This window comes from Pelodiscus sinensis, chromosome 4 (genome assembly GCF_052426305.1).
Source record: "Pelodiscus sinensis isolate ZL-2025 chromosome 4, ASM5242630v1, whole genome shotgun sequence".
Taxonomy (NCBI): Eukaryota; Metazoa; Chordata; order Testudines; family Trionychidae; genus Pelodiscus; species Pelodiscus sinensis.
In genome coordinates this window covers 120,669,253-120,683,014 of record NC_143055.1, presented here as the reverse complement: position 1 = coordinate 120,683,014, position 13,762 = coordinate 120,669,253, and the positions used below count along the sequence as shown (strand labels likewise).

General features: G+C 41.5%; 1 protein-coding gene across 2 annotated transcripts in view; it reads right to left on the bottom strand.

Moving 5' to 3' along the window:
- Positions 1-413: 413 nt before the first annotated feature.
- SNCA (synuclein alpha) overlaps positions 414-13,762 on the bottom strand; it is a 104,336-nt gene continuing 90,987 nt past the window's right edge. The window contains exons 4-5 of one of the 2 annotated variants that reach the window (XM_075929594.2): positions 2,770-2,859; positions 414-996 (exon numbers count right to left, since the gene is read on the bottom strand). In XM_075929594.2, the coding sequence (XP_075785709.1) occupies positions 964-996; positions 2,770-2,859 (123 nt within the window). In that variant the 3' untranslated portion in view covers positions 414-963. The remainder of the gene's footprint in view (positions 997-2,769; positions 2,860-13,762) is intronic. The other variant, XM_075929593.2, reaches the window with a different exon arrangement.

Sequence of the window (13,762 nt, the reverse complement as noted above, 5' to 3'; positions counted from 1 at the left end):
ACAATGACATGTTTGGTACCTCCCCTTGTACTTCTTCCAAAGCTTTCACCTACCCGTTGTTATGCTTTCACTCTTGTTGTTTCAAACTATTTTATCATATACTCAGATGGGTGCCCTTGTACTGTCATGGTGAAATGAATTTATATACACCATGTGCTTTTATCAGTGTTAGCAGTTCTAGTGCCAAGAGAAACTGACTTGCAGGCAAACATCTGCGTTTGACACAGCCTATTACTCAGAGTGTAACTCTTGCTTACTTTGGTTCAAGCACCAGGTCCATGCTTCAGACTATTTCATTCTTCTACACCTACCATGAAGATGTCCAGTGGAGGGCGACCAAAATTATTAAGGAGCTGGAGCATAAAAAAGTGCTCCAACTCACCACCAATTTGAAAGTTCATTTTTAGTGAATTACATTTTATTTGCTTTAGTTGTACACCATTATTTACAGACACACATTAATAAAATACATCACAAACAATAAAAATGTTAATAGTTAATATTTATAGGTGCATAGTTCATGCTTCATTTTATATATATATATAACAATTCTCACAATATGTTAACCCCAACACAGAATAATAATACAAAACAAATAAAATCCTTGTATCAGAAACAATACAAAGTTACTGACAATCAAAAAAACATGTACAGCTTTATAAATAAGCAATAGACACTTAGGTGGGTTTTTTCTATTTTTTTTTGTACATTTAAAAGTTGAAGCCACAATATCCACAGCACAACAATGACTCTGACACCCAGTTGTTCAATTCAGTAGGAGGGAATCACTGAAATGAAACCTGGGCACAGTCTCAGACACTCCAATCATTGCTGATGGAAGACTTCAAAATACACTGTAAAAACTGTAAAAAAAAGTTTACAACTGGGCACATTGGAACTCAGCACTTGTACAGGACAGGACGTCTTTGTTAGAAGATTTCAGAACATAGAGGGAACATATTTTCATGCTTCAGGTTCATAATCTTGATATTCTTCCTATTGAGGAGAGCAAAAGTTAAAATTGGTAATTAATGAAACAAGGTCACTCATTTTAATCAGAACAGAATCTGGTTATTTATCTTTATTTGGTTGACAGTATTTCAGATTTTTTCCAAATACTTAATTCACCACAGAAAGGTATTTACAGATTAATTAGACTTCCTCTGGTGTTAACTTGCCGTTCACCTTCCATGTCAATGGCTAAGTTTATTTAAAGCTTTTGATAGCTAGAGAATTCCCAAGAGAACTAATGAGCAGAGAAAATCACATTTCCATATATAACAAGTGCATAAGCCATTCTTCTGTATTTTATATACACTGAGGCATATGCAAATGTGCACCATTAGTAGAAACAAAAGACCCTACCAGTAGATGCTCTGCTAATCAGCTGGGTGACATTCTCCTGAGTTGCTCCACAAACACACAGCTGACAGGGAAGAATTAAGTCTCACTAATCCTGTTGACTCCAATACTCCACCAGTATGAGAAGCATAAGGTAAGTTGATAGGAGAGTTTCTCCCATTGACTCAGAGTGATATAGACACTGCAATAAGTTGACCTAAGCTATGTCCAATCTTGCTTTTTTATTCCCTTAGCGGGAAATGCATAACTTAGGTCAACTTAACCCTGTAGCATAGATCTGCCCTAAGAGACAAAAGATTTTAAATTCTTGTTTTCATGAGCCAAAAAAAGTAATAATAATTTACAGTGTACTATACAGTGTTATCCACAGTATTAGAAAGCTGTTGAAAGACATTACTGTGAACATAGATTTTTTTAACTCATATATCAACAATGGTATAATTTCCTTCCATCTCTTATAAAGAGAAACAAGAAAAAGGAAATTAATTATGGATTATTCTGGAGTGTGTGTGCGTGCATATGCATGCAAATATAATTGTTCTCTCAAATGTGAGTACTGTAAGGAAAATACCTAATACAATACTGGGTTTTGAGAGAACTTGTGAGGGAAATCAGAAATGCAAAAGGTGGTGCTGCATATGCTCCTAGTTAGAGAGTACTATTGTGGGGGAAGTGAGGAGTTCTGAGTGCACTAAAAGGGTAGTTAGAAAGCATGGTCTTGTCTCTTTCTTTCAGGTACTTCACTGCTGCAGTGCTAAAAACCACCTTCTGTCTTCCAGTGCATGAGCAATTCCCATTAAGTTCATAAGGTGCTGTTTGCCTGCTTCCAAGGTCACTTGGCCCTAAAGAATTATTTTCCAGGAACTACAGTCTCCTGATAAAGACAGCTGGCTGCACAAAACAATGGCTTAGCATTCATCCTAATGACAGGCTCTCTCTCACACAGAGTACTGATTCATTATTACTACTTAATTACATAACAGAGCACTTACACACAGAAACTGACAGCTAAGTGGGAACTTGATGCCACTGGGCTTGATTGTGCCATTTTGACTCAAATCAGTGGGTGGTGTGGAACCTCAGATGGGCGTGCTTCCTTCAGGATGAATTCTGACTCTTGAGATCCTAGTGTCAGAGGCTGCTATAGTGCAGCTTCATTTACCCCTGCGTGGCTGGCTGCTTTCACAGCCTAGGGAGAAAAAAGCTAGTCATGGACCTCTACCTCCATTTTGCAACCTCTTGACCACTTGACACCCATAGAGAGGAGACAACCCTCTGTGTAACTATGTAAGTGCCATCATCATCCCTTTCCTGCAGCTGGATCATTCTGGCGTAAAGTCCCTGTGCTAAATATTCAGATGTCCATTAGCTCTATAAATTCAGAGAGCATAGCTAAGGAAGACTTACCTCAGGAGGCATTTCATAAGCTTCATTATCTGGATCCATTGGCATATCTGTACTATCCATCATTCCTTCCTGCGAGAGCCCTTCTTCATTCTAATGTTTAAAATAGCAGAGAAAAGCAACAGTCTGTCACAGGTTTCTTTACAATTCCCCTTGAAAAATATGTCTGTATCGGTACTGTTTTTTTCCATTACAGACAGTATAGATTGTTCTAAGAAGTTGGCTATAGAAGACAAAGGGCCATGTTACCCCCTCTCCTGTGTGACAACAGGAGAATGAAAGCTGTGGAAATTCCAGAATAGTGAATTCCAGTAATAGTGTCAGAGACTCAGGGAAAGGGTTCATTGCAGCATCACCCTTCCATGTTAGCATGCAGCTGCCCTTTATGAATACTGTTCAGCTAGTGTGGGTGTTTTGGCGAGGAGACATGGCCAATTGGTGGTAGAGCTCTAGTTGGCATCATCTCTAGGCAGCCCCATGGAGTGATCTTCAAAATCCACCCTGGGAATTAATGTCATCCTTGTCCTAAATAATATATGCAAATTGTATACCCTCTACCTTGGCTTGGAAAGAGAAAGTACAGAGCAATCCCGGACCCAATGGCAGCACATCTTATTAAAGAATCATGATGCCAAGTTAAAGGTGGCACTTACTCTCCAAACATATGACCATGTCAGGCATAGGCACTGACTCCATGGGTGCTCTGGGGCTCAGTACCCACAAAAAAAACCACCCATGGGGTTCAGCACCTGCAGGTCCAGATTAATCTTTTGTGGGCTCTGGAGCCTGGACCATTGCTCCGTCTACCCATGCGTCATCGCAAGGCCCTGCTGCTGCTTGACCTCTTTTTTTAAGGCCTTGCCTGGAATCCATCTCCTCCCCTGAGGCCCCTGCTCCAAGGCCGTGCCCCTACTTGGCCTCTTCCCCCTGAAGCCCTGCCTTCCACTAGCATTGGTTAAAGGTGGGAAGGAGCAATAGCCAGTGAAAACGAACGTCAGCATCTGTGATGGCGGGTACCACAGGAACTGCTAAATTCCTCTGTTTGGCTGGAGAGTTGCAACTTTACTTCCACCTCCTCTGACACTTCCTTCTGCCCCTTAGGATGTGTCCAGAAACGCTTCACTCCATGGAAATGATATCAATATCCCTGAGAAACTTTCCAATATTTGTCTAGCTAGAAATAAGCAAAGTTGACTTTTTTGAGGATTACCCTGGAAGAGACCAATCCTAGAAACACCTATGAGTAACTTTAGTCAATCAAGTAATCCCATTTACTTCTGTGTAACCATTTGTGTGAGTAAAGATACTCACCCACTTATGTTTGTAGGATTGGGCCAATAAAGTAGTTGGTTTCAGAATAAAAATAAGGTAAATGGTTATTCCAGTAATATTATATTATTGATTGATGAACCAGTCCTATTTACACCAACATTGTTTGATAACAGTTATAAAATGTTCAAACAATCTGGTCAAAAGGAAGACACATCGAAATACACAGCATTATGGTTTGTTTGTTTTTAAATTTTAGAACATGGCACAAAATTAAGGATACTATGAACCAGAGTCTAATATTTTATGTGTTATTAAATAGCGCCTTATACCACGAGTAGTAACATTAGATTAGTAGGATATAAGAACAGTGATACTGGATCAGACCAAAGGTCTCTCTAGCCCAATATCCTGTCTTCCAACAGCAGCCAATGCAAGTGCCCCAGAGGGAATGAACAGAACAGTAATATCATCCTCTACCATCCATTTGTAGCTTTTGGTAAACAGAGACTAGAGACACTAACCTTGCTAATCCTGGCTAATATCCATGAATGGGCTATCTTCCATGAATGTATTTAGTTTTTTAAAAAAAAAATTCTTGGTCTTCACAACATCCTCTGGCAAAGAGTTCCACAGGTTGACTGTGTGTTATATGAAAACATACTTCATTTTGTTTTAAACCTGCTGCCTATTAATTTCACTTCATAACCCCTATTTCTTGTATTCTAAAGAGTAAATAACACTTTTGTATTTACTTTCTCCACAACAGTCATGATATTATATCCCATCTTAGTCATTTGTCCAAGTCTTATTAATCTCTCCTCATATGGGTCAACAGTAAGGTGCAAGTCAATCCCAAGGGCAACAGATTCTAATGCTACAAATGCAAATACTATTATTTAGTATCTACACCAAAGTACAAGATAGTGAATAGACTCAGAAATGCATACAGTATTCTATAGGAGCTAAATCTCATAGCTCTTCTTCAGGCAAAATTCCAGATGAAGACAGATGAGAGTTTTGCCTGAGCAAGGACAGTAGAAGATGATCCTGAATTGAAAGACATAGGACCATGTGATTGATAGGACAAGCCAGATCTTAGTTGGTGTAAAAAAGACAGTTCTTGAGAAATCAGTGCAGTTACGTTGATTTACACGTCTTGATAACCTGACTGAAATAAATATAAAATCAGTTTGCAAAGACTTTAGAAGAAAGTGACTTTATTTTCAATCAACACTTTCCAGACTTGCAATATGGAGTGTAATGTAAAAATAAAAACCCACAGACCAATCTAAAGGGATAATTACAAATAGCCTAGGATTTATATGACAGCCATGTTAAAGCCAATATGTGCTGCAGATAAATGTGAAAAAACAATTATGTTTAGAATAAAAACCAACCCCTCCCCCCCCCATCATCTCAGGCTCATACAATTAGAGACTAACAGACCCTGAAATGCTGCCTCTTATGTATAAAATGAGTGGCACGAAACCCCTGTATCCTATCATCAGCTCTCTCAATGTCTAAATTAGAGTTAAAGACCTCAAAAGACATTGAGAGAGCTGAATCAGGATGCTAAATTAGGCCAGATCTACATTAGACCTGGTAGCTCATTTTAAGATACATCACTCCAACTATATCATCTTACCTTAAGCCAAGCTTACTGGTGTAATCTCAACTAGACTCACTTAGATTTAAGCACCATATAACACATCTAAACGAAGCAGGGGCAAATTGTATTTACATAACCACACTCAGGATTTCTTTTCCATCCCTGCTGGCTGTAATGGAATCATTGATTCAGACCCTGCTTACACATCTGTTCCAAGTATATGTGACAAATGTGGATAAGAGGGGTGTGACAGTGTGTTGCCCTGCACTGGCCCTTTAAGGGGATGAGATGGAGTGGAGTCAGAGGCAAGCCCAGCTGAGGCAGCTAATGAGGGCCCAGGTGGAGGCTATAAAGAGCAACTCCTGGAAGGAAGAGAGGGGCTTGTGTGCTACTTGGGAGGGAGGGCAGTAGAGACCTGACTGCCAGGCCAGGCGAGACTTTTGGGCCTAGCAAACCCAGGCTACCGGGCCTGAGGCTATAGGGGCTGCGAGAGGCAGTCATGGTGGGCGGGGCTGCGAGAGGCAGACACTGTAGGCTGGGGAAGCTTGGGCTAGGGAAGCCCCAGGCCATAAGGCTTGAAGGCAAGGTTGCAGGAGGCAGCTTGGTAGGCAGAGGTAGCAGGTCTGCACCCTTTGCCAGGGTGGAGTGGTCTGTAGGGACTGCAGTCTGCCTGGAGAGAGGGGCTAGAGAGGGACTGACAATGGGCCACTGTGGCCTGGTGGGTGCAAGGGAGCTGGATGTTCCTGGAGGGAGCTGGGTGTTCCTGTGTAGAAGAACTGGGGGTTGTAGGGAGGACCCTGGAGTAGTGAAGGAAGAACAATGACACCTCTTCTTCCCCCCCCCCCCGAAGGGGGTGCAGACAAAGACCAGAGTGGGCACTGCCGGAGGGCAGTGCCCTGAAGACGACACCAAAAGGGAGTGTGTTGAAACAGCCAGCTACTTCCCAAAGCCACCTTGCAGAAGGAGCCGTGCTGGTGAGTTGAACCCGTTACAAGGTGGTAAGGGGGAATTCTTAAAATCCAGACCTCAGCTTGTTGGTGCCACCCTTGTGGTGCTTAAATCTAAGGCTTTGTCTACACTAAATGGAAGAACACTGCTGCTGTGATCAATCTTCTGGATTTTGATTTAGTCAGTCTAGTTAAAACTTGCTAACTCAAACTCAGATGGGGACCCCCCCCCCCACGCTCTCCAGGACCTGGTACTCCTTCTTTTGTGAGAAGTAAGGTAAACTGACAGGAGTGTTTGTTCCTATCAGCCTGCTGCCTTTCATCACCTTGCTACACTTTGTGCTCACCTACTTTTTCTACTACCCACTGCATTCTGACCTGTCTCTAGTCCCCTTTCTTTCAACATGAGCACATCCATTTCCATTTACTTCTCCTTGATTGTCAAATATTGCTCTGCTCTTTCCACACATACACCACCTCCTCCACTGTTTCTCAAATACACCTTCAACCTACCCAAATCCATCTCTTCCACAGCAGGAGGGTTCCAAACTGTGAATTATTCCCCTGGTGCCCTTATTTTTGCTACAACTCTACTGGGCCCAAGTTGGACACCCAAGTTGTCACAGTGAACAGCAGAGTGCTAGTTAGAAGCTCTCCTGAAGCTGTATGCTCATATCACTGGGTACAAGCTCAATGGAATATTGCCCATTTCCTGTGACAGGAGAATAGATCTCTTGCCTTCAGTGGAGAGCACTATTGCAAGAACAGCATGATTAAGATCCCCACTTTCATACCCTCTGTGTAAGTTTTCATTATTATTAATCATGTTTATTACAGTAGTTCCTAAGGACCAACCAAGATTGGGGCAATGTACAAACCGATTAGCAGACAGTCCCTCTTTCAAAGACAAGACTGACACAGGGTGGAGAAAGTGATAAATTAGAGAGAGAACTTGGTCATGGCAGCAAATGTGTCAGTTCCATGATGTGGAAAGCCAAGTGAAGGGAGAAGGAACACTGATGGGAAGAGGGGAGTAGGAAACAGGCCAGGGGAGAAGAGGGTAAGAGGGACAAATATTGAGTGAAGTTGAGATGAAAAGACTGAGGGCAGCAAAGGGGGAGGGTTGACATAAACAATCAGCACAGGGCAGAGAAAGTCCAGTCAAAACTATACACATTTCTTTCAATTTCCATAGTTGTCTGCTTTGGTTGCTTTTGATCCTCTCAGATGGAGTCTCTGGCTAGTTTCTCCCCCAAGGCAACATGGCCCAGGTGACAGAAGGCACCAGCTTGGTTGCAGCTTCCCCAGACTGCATGTGTGTGCTGGGGTGGGTCTGCGGCAGTTTATCATCCTCTGCTTCCAGTTACTAAACCTCTATCTCCATCAAATATGCCAAGAAAATTATGCCAGAGACAAGTTGTTCATCCCAGATATGAAATAGTCTGTCTCAAGATGTATGCCTCCTCCAAGACTGGTCTGATGTGTCTCACTGTTCCTACCAGCTGCTTGCAGCACAACAGATGTGGGTTAATCCACGCTGTGTCTACCTTAACTAGAGAACTTACGTGTTTTTTTTTTTTCTCTGTGTTGCCTTGCTCTACAAACAGCACTGTAACTGGCGCATGCAGCCATGGGTATTTGAGCAACAATCCTAGAGTCTGTTACTGGTTATTTATGAACCATATTATCAATATAGAATTCTAGGGCTGGAAGAAACCTCAGGAGGTCATCGAGTGCAATCTGCTGCCCAAAGCAGGACCAACTCCCATTAAATTATCCCAGCCAGGGCTTTGTTAAGCCAGGACTTAAAACCTCCAGGGATGGAGATTCCACCACGTCCCTAGTAACCCATTCCAGTGCTTCACCACCTCTTTGTGAAACAGATTTTCCTAACATCCATCCTAGACCTCCCACACTTTATCGTTATTTTCAAAAGTGACTAACAATTTGGGTTCCCAACCTGATGCCTGATTTTCAAAGCAGTTTCTTGGACCTTCTAAAAAACGGAGCCCTATCAGTGTCAGACAGGGTACTCAGACTGAGACTCCCCAAAGCATTCATTACTCTGAAAATTTATACACTAATTTTTGAACATTTTTAAAGATTACTTTTCTGACCAGGGCAATGCCCCAGCACACAGCTGCCCTGAAGGCAGAGCTGCCATTGTTAGTTCCCCAGCAAACAGCCTACACTGAATTTGATTGAAGCAGCTCAATGTGTGTTCGTGTGATGAATAATTTAAAAAGTGTTATTTAACACCTCATCCAGCACTCTTGTTTTCAAGACCTATATTTTCTGACTACTGCACTTTTGTATTCAAAGTAAAAAAAACAAAAAACCCCCACACCATTTCTGCCGCCTCTATCATAAAAGAGCAGATTTTGCTAGTAATCCATCTGCCAAGTAAAATTGTGCCTGAAATTGTTATCGAGGCTGACCAAGAAAGGTGTGCAGACTCAGTTTATCTGTAGCAGGAGAACAGAAGGCAACTTAAATTGCCTATACCATTAATAAAGATGAAGTGAATGGTAACAGTTTTAAGCAGGGCTTCACAACTCATGAGCTTCTTGTCTTCTAAGTATCTTTAGCACAGGCCTGAAATACCCATCTGGATTATGATGAACAGAATGCTAAAAAAGAGGCCAAATTTCCAGCCAGGCCACTGGGAAATTCTTTCACAGGAAGAATAGCCGTATAGTTCCAAGCCCAAGAAACCAGCAGAACTGATGGAACAGCACAAAGCAGCATTCAGAAAAACAATATCTCAGACTTTAATGCCAGAAGAGACTATTGTGATCATCTAGTATGACCTATTGCATGTTGCACACCATGAAACCTCACCCAGCCACTCCTCTAATAGACGTCCTAAGTTCTGGCTCAGTTACTGAAGTCCTCAAATCATGATTTAAAGACTGCAAGTTACAGTGAATCCACCATTTACTCTATTTTAAACCTCACATTTTTTTTCTTTTAAAGAAGCAAACACATACACACAATACCAAACACATGACAGAGCTGGATGCCTGGGAAATGTTTATCCCTATTGCCCATTTGTAACCATCATCTCAAAATGCTGCACTTATCCATTTTGCTGTCAAGTTGAACAGAACTGGCATTTAGTTAAAATGCTAATAGTGCTACCCAGGATCACACTTCTAAGTGGTTAAACATTGCTTTCTAGATTACCACACCTCGTTTTTAATGATAGCCTTGCTGCCCAAGCCATCTCTTCTCTCTGAAATTAAGATTCTAGGAGAGGAAGCAAAATGTCCCTGATACCATTGGAATAGTGGAGGTCTGTTCATTACCATTATTTACTTAAGGTACATCTACAACAGGGTTCCCCAACCTATGGGTTGGGACCCAAATATGGGTCACCATTACATTTCAAAAGGGTTGCCAAGTGTCTCCCCAGTGGTTCTGTCCACCCCCTCCCCCCCATTTTTGAATTGCCTTGGGTCACCAAGTCTTCCTGAATTGTTAAAATGGGTCCCCACCTGGAAAAGGTTGGGATCTACACTGTGGCGCTGTTTCGGGATACTTCCTGTATCCCAAAATAGCTATTCTGCATCTTTTAAACAAGCCCGTTATTTCAAAATAGCTTTCGAAATAATGGGCTTGCTATTCGGGCGTCCCTGTAAACCTCGTTCCATGAGGATTATGGGGCGTTTTGGAATAGCACTCTATTTTGAAATTTGGTTCTGTGTAGACATAAACCTCATTTTTTTTTCCCTTTTTTTTTAAGGAGTATAGGATCTTTCGAAAGGCTTTTCTTTTCAAAAGAACCGCATCTAGACCATGGTTTCACTTTTGAAATAGCATTTTTTGTGAACTCCATGATGCAATTATGCAAATGAAGCATGGGAAATTCAAATCCCGGCTTCATTTGCAATTTCGATATGTCTAATTTACATCTGTCTTTCAAAAGAGGGATGTAGTTTAGATGTAGGGAATTATTAGGGAGTTCTCTTATTACAAACTTCCTCACAGAATATTTTCCGGTAATAACACAGTCGAATCCTTAGGGAAATCTTTATATCCTGAGCTTTTGAAAACTCTTATATGTGGGTTCTTGATGATGAAATCCATTTTTAATATAAATGCTTGCTCTTTTGTACAGAATTTTCAAATTATGGTATTTTACCAAAAAGTAAAACACTGATAAGCATGCTGTTATAGGTTGAGGAAAAGGACTCTCTTGCCCCCAAAGCATCATCTCTAAGTAATAATGCAAGTGAACTCTGGCTTTTCTACAAGGTTACAAAGTTAACTACACTGAGTGAAACATATGTTGCCCCCCTCAGTCTAAAATGCGAGGTGGAGGAACAGATTCCTTAACTAGGCATAAGGCAGAATGTAAAATACACACACAACCATTCCAGGGCTATTGCTACAGCTTTCAGACTGTAATATGGGCTGTGCAGTGATATTGCCACCCCTTACTCCTGCCTTGGTGGAATCTGCCTCTAGTAAATCTCTCAGTTCAAAAACTCTCAGAGCATGCTCCGGCTAGCCTCCCTGCATGCTCTGTTATACAACACTGTGTTGCTATTGTGCATGGTTCTGCAGTGTAAAGGAAGCTGCATGACATTCCTTTTGGGGGTTCACTGCTTCCTGTCCCCCTCACAAGGCAGAATGGTCATTCCATTTAATTTGATCAATTCCATAATTATGCAGACAAGTGAGCAGGGAGACATAATTTCACTCATTAACACTGTAATACAGTGTATTTACATATCACTAATTCCAACTACATTCTACAAGGCCTCATTTGGCCATGTGATCACTCTCTCCTTGTGTGGTTAACAACAGGGAAGGGCTGACCTAGGAGAGGAGGCTTTAAAAGTCAGAGGCTAAGCGAGCAGGGGACCACAAACAGGAGAGTTTGAAAGGGAATCTGTAGGAGGGTATCCTGAGATAGTCACTCTAGTTAGAAAGGCTTGCATCATGTTTGCCAACACTGCTCCTGTCTTCTCTGCTTGCACCTGTAGTCAAACAGAACACCTGATCTCTACTCTTTACCCAGATCCTGGTGTGGTCTTTCAGAGACACTAACCTGCATTTCCCACTGAAAGACTCATTTCCCACTGGGGGCGGGACCATCCAATGCAAAAAATGCCTTTTGATGGAATCTCGCAGGGCATGTCTACATGACATGGAAGATGGATCCATCTTCCGGGGTTCAATTTAGCAGGTGTAGTATAGATCTGCTTGATTGGTGGTTCTTACCCTGAGGCTCTTACCTAGAGGGGTAATTTGGCATATTTCAGGGGGTAATACAGGGGCGGACAATTTTTCATGGGCGGGTCACTCCAAGATTTTGGAAAGTGGTTGAGGGCCACACTCTTTCATGATATTAATGGAGGAGATGCAGGGTCTGGGATGGAGGTTGGGTGCAGAAGGGAGCTTGAAGTAAGGGATTGGGGTACAGGAGGAGAGTGGGGGCCTGGGGGAGAGTTTGGGTGAAGGAGGTGGTTGTGTCTTAGGGTAGGGGACTAGAGTGCAAGGGTTTGGGATATGACCTAGTGTAGGAGGGGATTGTAATCTGGGGCAGAAGATTAGGGTGTAGGAAGGGGGCAGAAAGTTTGGGTATGTTGAATGAAGGGGAAGAGGTTTGAGGAAGGGAGGGGCTGGGGTGTCAGAGGCAGACTCTGGCCAGGAGACTTACAAACCAGCAGCCAAACCAGCTTGCCTGTCTGCAGAACCTATGAATATGAGGCTTACAATAATATGGGAAAATGTCTTTCAATCTTAATCTTTTTTTGAGCCAAATAGTGGAAAACTTTATTTTAAATAACCTTTACTTGTGAATGAAGAAATGCCCAGACTGACATACTCAACAAAACTGGCTAACAGTTATTCCTGATAACATGAAACAACCAACCACAAACATTTCCCTGTAAAAAGTTAATGTTTTCTTTCATAGCCTCATTGAAGTTTCCTGTGGAAAAGAGTAAATAATGAATGCAGTGTTTTAAAAATGACTTTATTCGTCAGGAAAATAGTAGAAGTGTGAACTTAATCTCTTTGCACATTCTAAAACAAGGTACTGTGTGACTCACCAATTTGAGAAAGGCACTGCGAAAGTTCTGTTTAGATTTCTGAAGTCACCCATTCCACTTTTTTCTCACACACAGTGGATTCTGTCTGTCAGTAAATCTATGTGGCCAGCTGGTCTCCCCACCTTCCAACCATTTTACCACAGTTGTGAATAAATTTACTGAAATGAGGGATTTCCTTCTTTCTCTTATGAAAAGGAATAGTAGGGAGAACATGTAACACACTGTTAAAATAATGTTAATACCATTTAAAAGTAGTTTGCAATTGTATCTGAGATAACAAGATTCTTAGGTTAAATTAACAAACAGGGATCCCCTTACATCTAGCATGTCGACACCAAAGGTTGCCATAATTTAAATTGCAAATGCTCTGGCAGAAGTAGGGAAGAGTCCAACCAGCACTGACAGCACCACTCTGGCTTCCTGAAAGAATGTGTTGGATTGGCCCAAGGTTGAGGCCATAACTGACAGAGCAGCTTTGTGCACATGTTGCAGGTTTAGTAACAGCAGAGGCATAGCCTTCCCAGCATACCTGGGATACCCAGCATACTTTGAAATGTTCTATGTATTTAGTGCATACAATTTATATGTATCTTATTCTGAAGAACTGAAAAGGTGAATAGGTTTCTTTAGGCCAATATGTAAAGAATTGAGAGTCCGATAATATAATACTAATCACAACTGACAGATTGTACGGGCTTCAGACCCTATTGGGGTACTTTTTTTTAATAGAGGTAAGAAAATTAATACTTTTGAGCCTGCTACTTGAGATTCTTTAATGCTTTATTTTACAATTTGCCTAATTTTGAGGCATGTGTTTTAATAGATATTTTGTTAAATAAAATAAGCTAGTTAACTGTGTGCTTGATGGGATTTACAGAGTAGGCCTGTATTTTTCATGGCAACAATAATAAATAATACTTGTTTCAGAACAATCATCTGTTCAGAGGACCAGAATCTGCACTGGTGTGAACTGGTGTTGCTTCATTGACTTCAGAGATTTAACAAGACTCACAATTTGCCAGAACTTTTAAATTCATAAAGCCAATGGATTCTAAAGTGCAAGTCATTAGACATGCTCTCCAACTCAACAAACCCAAACATCAGTT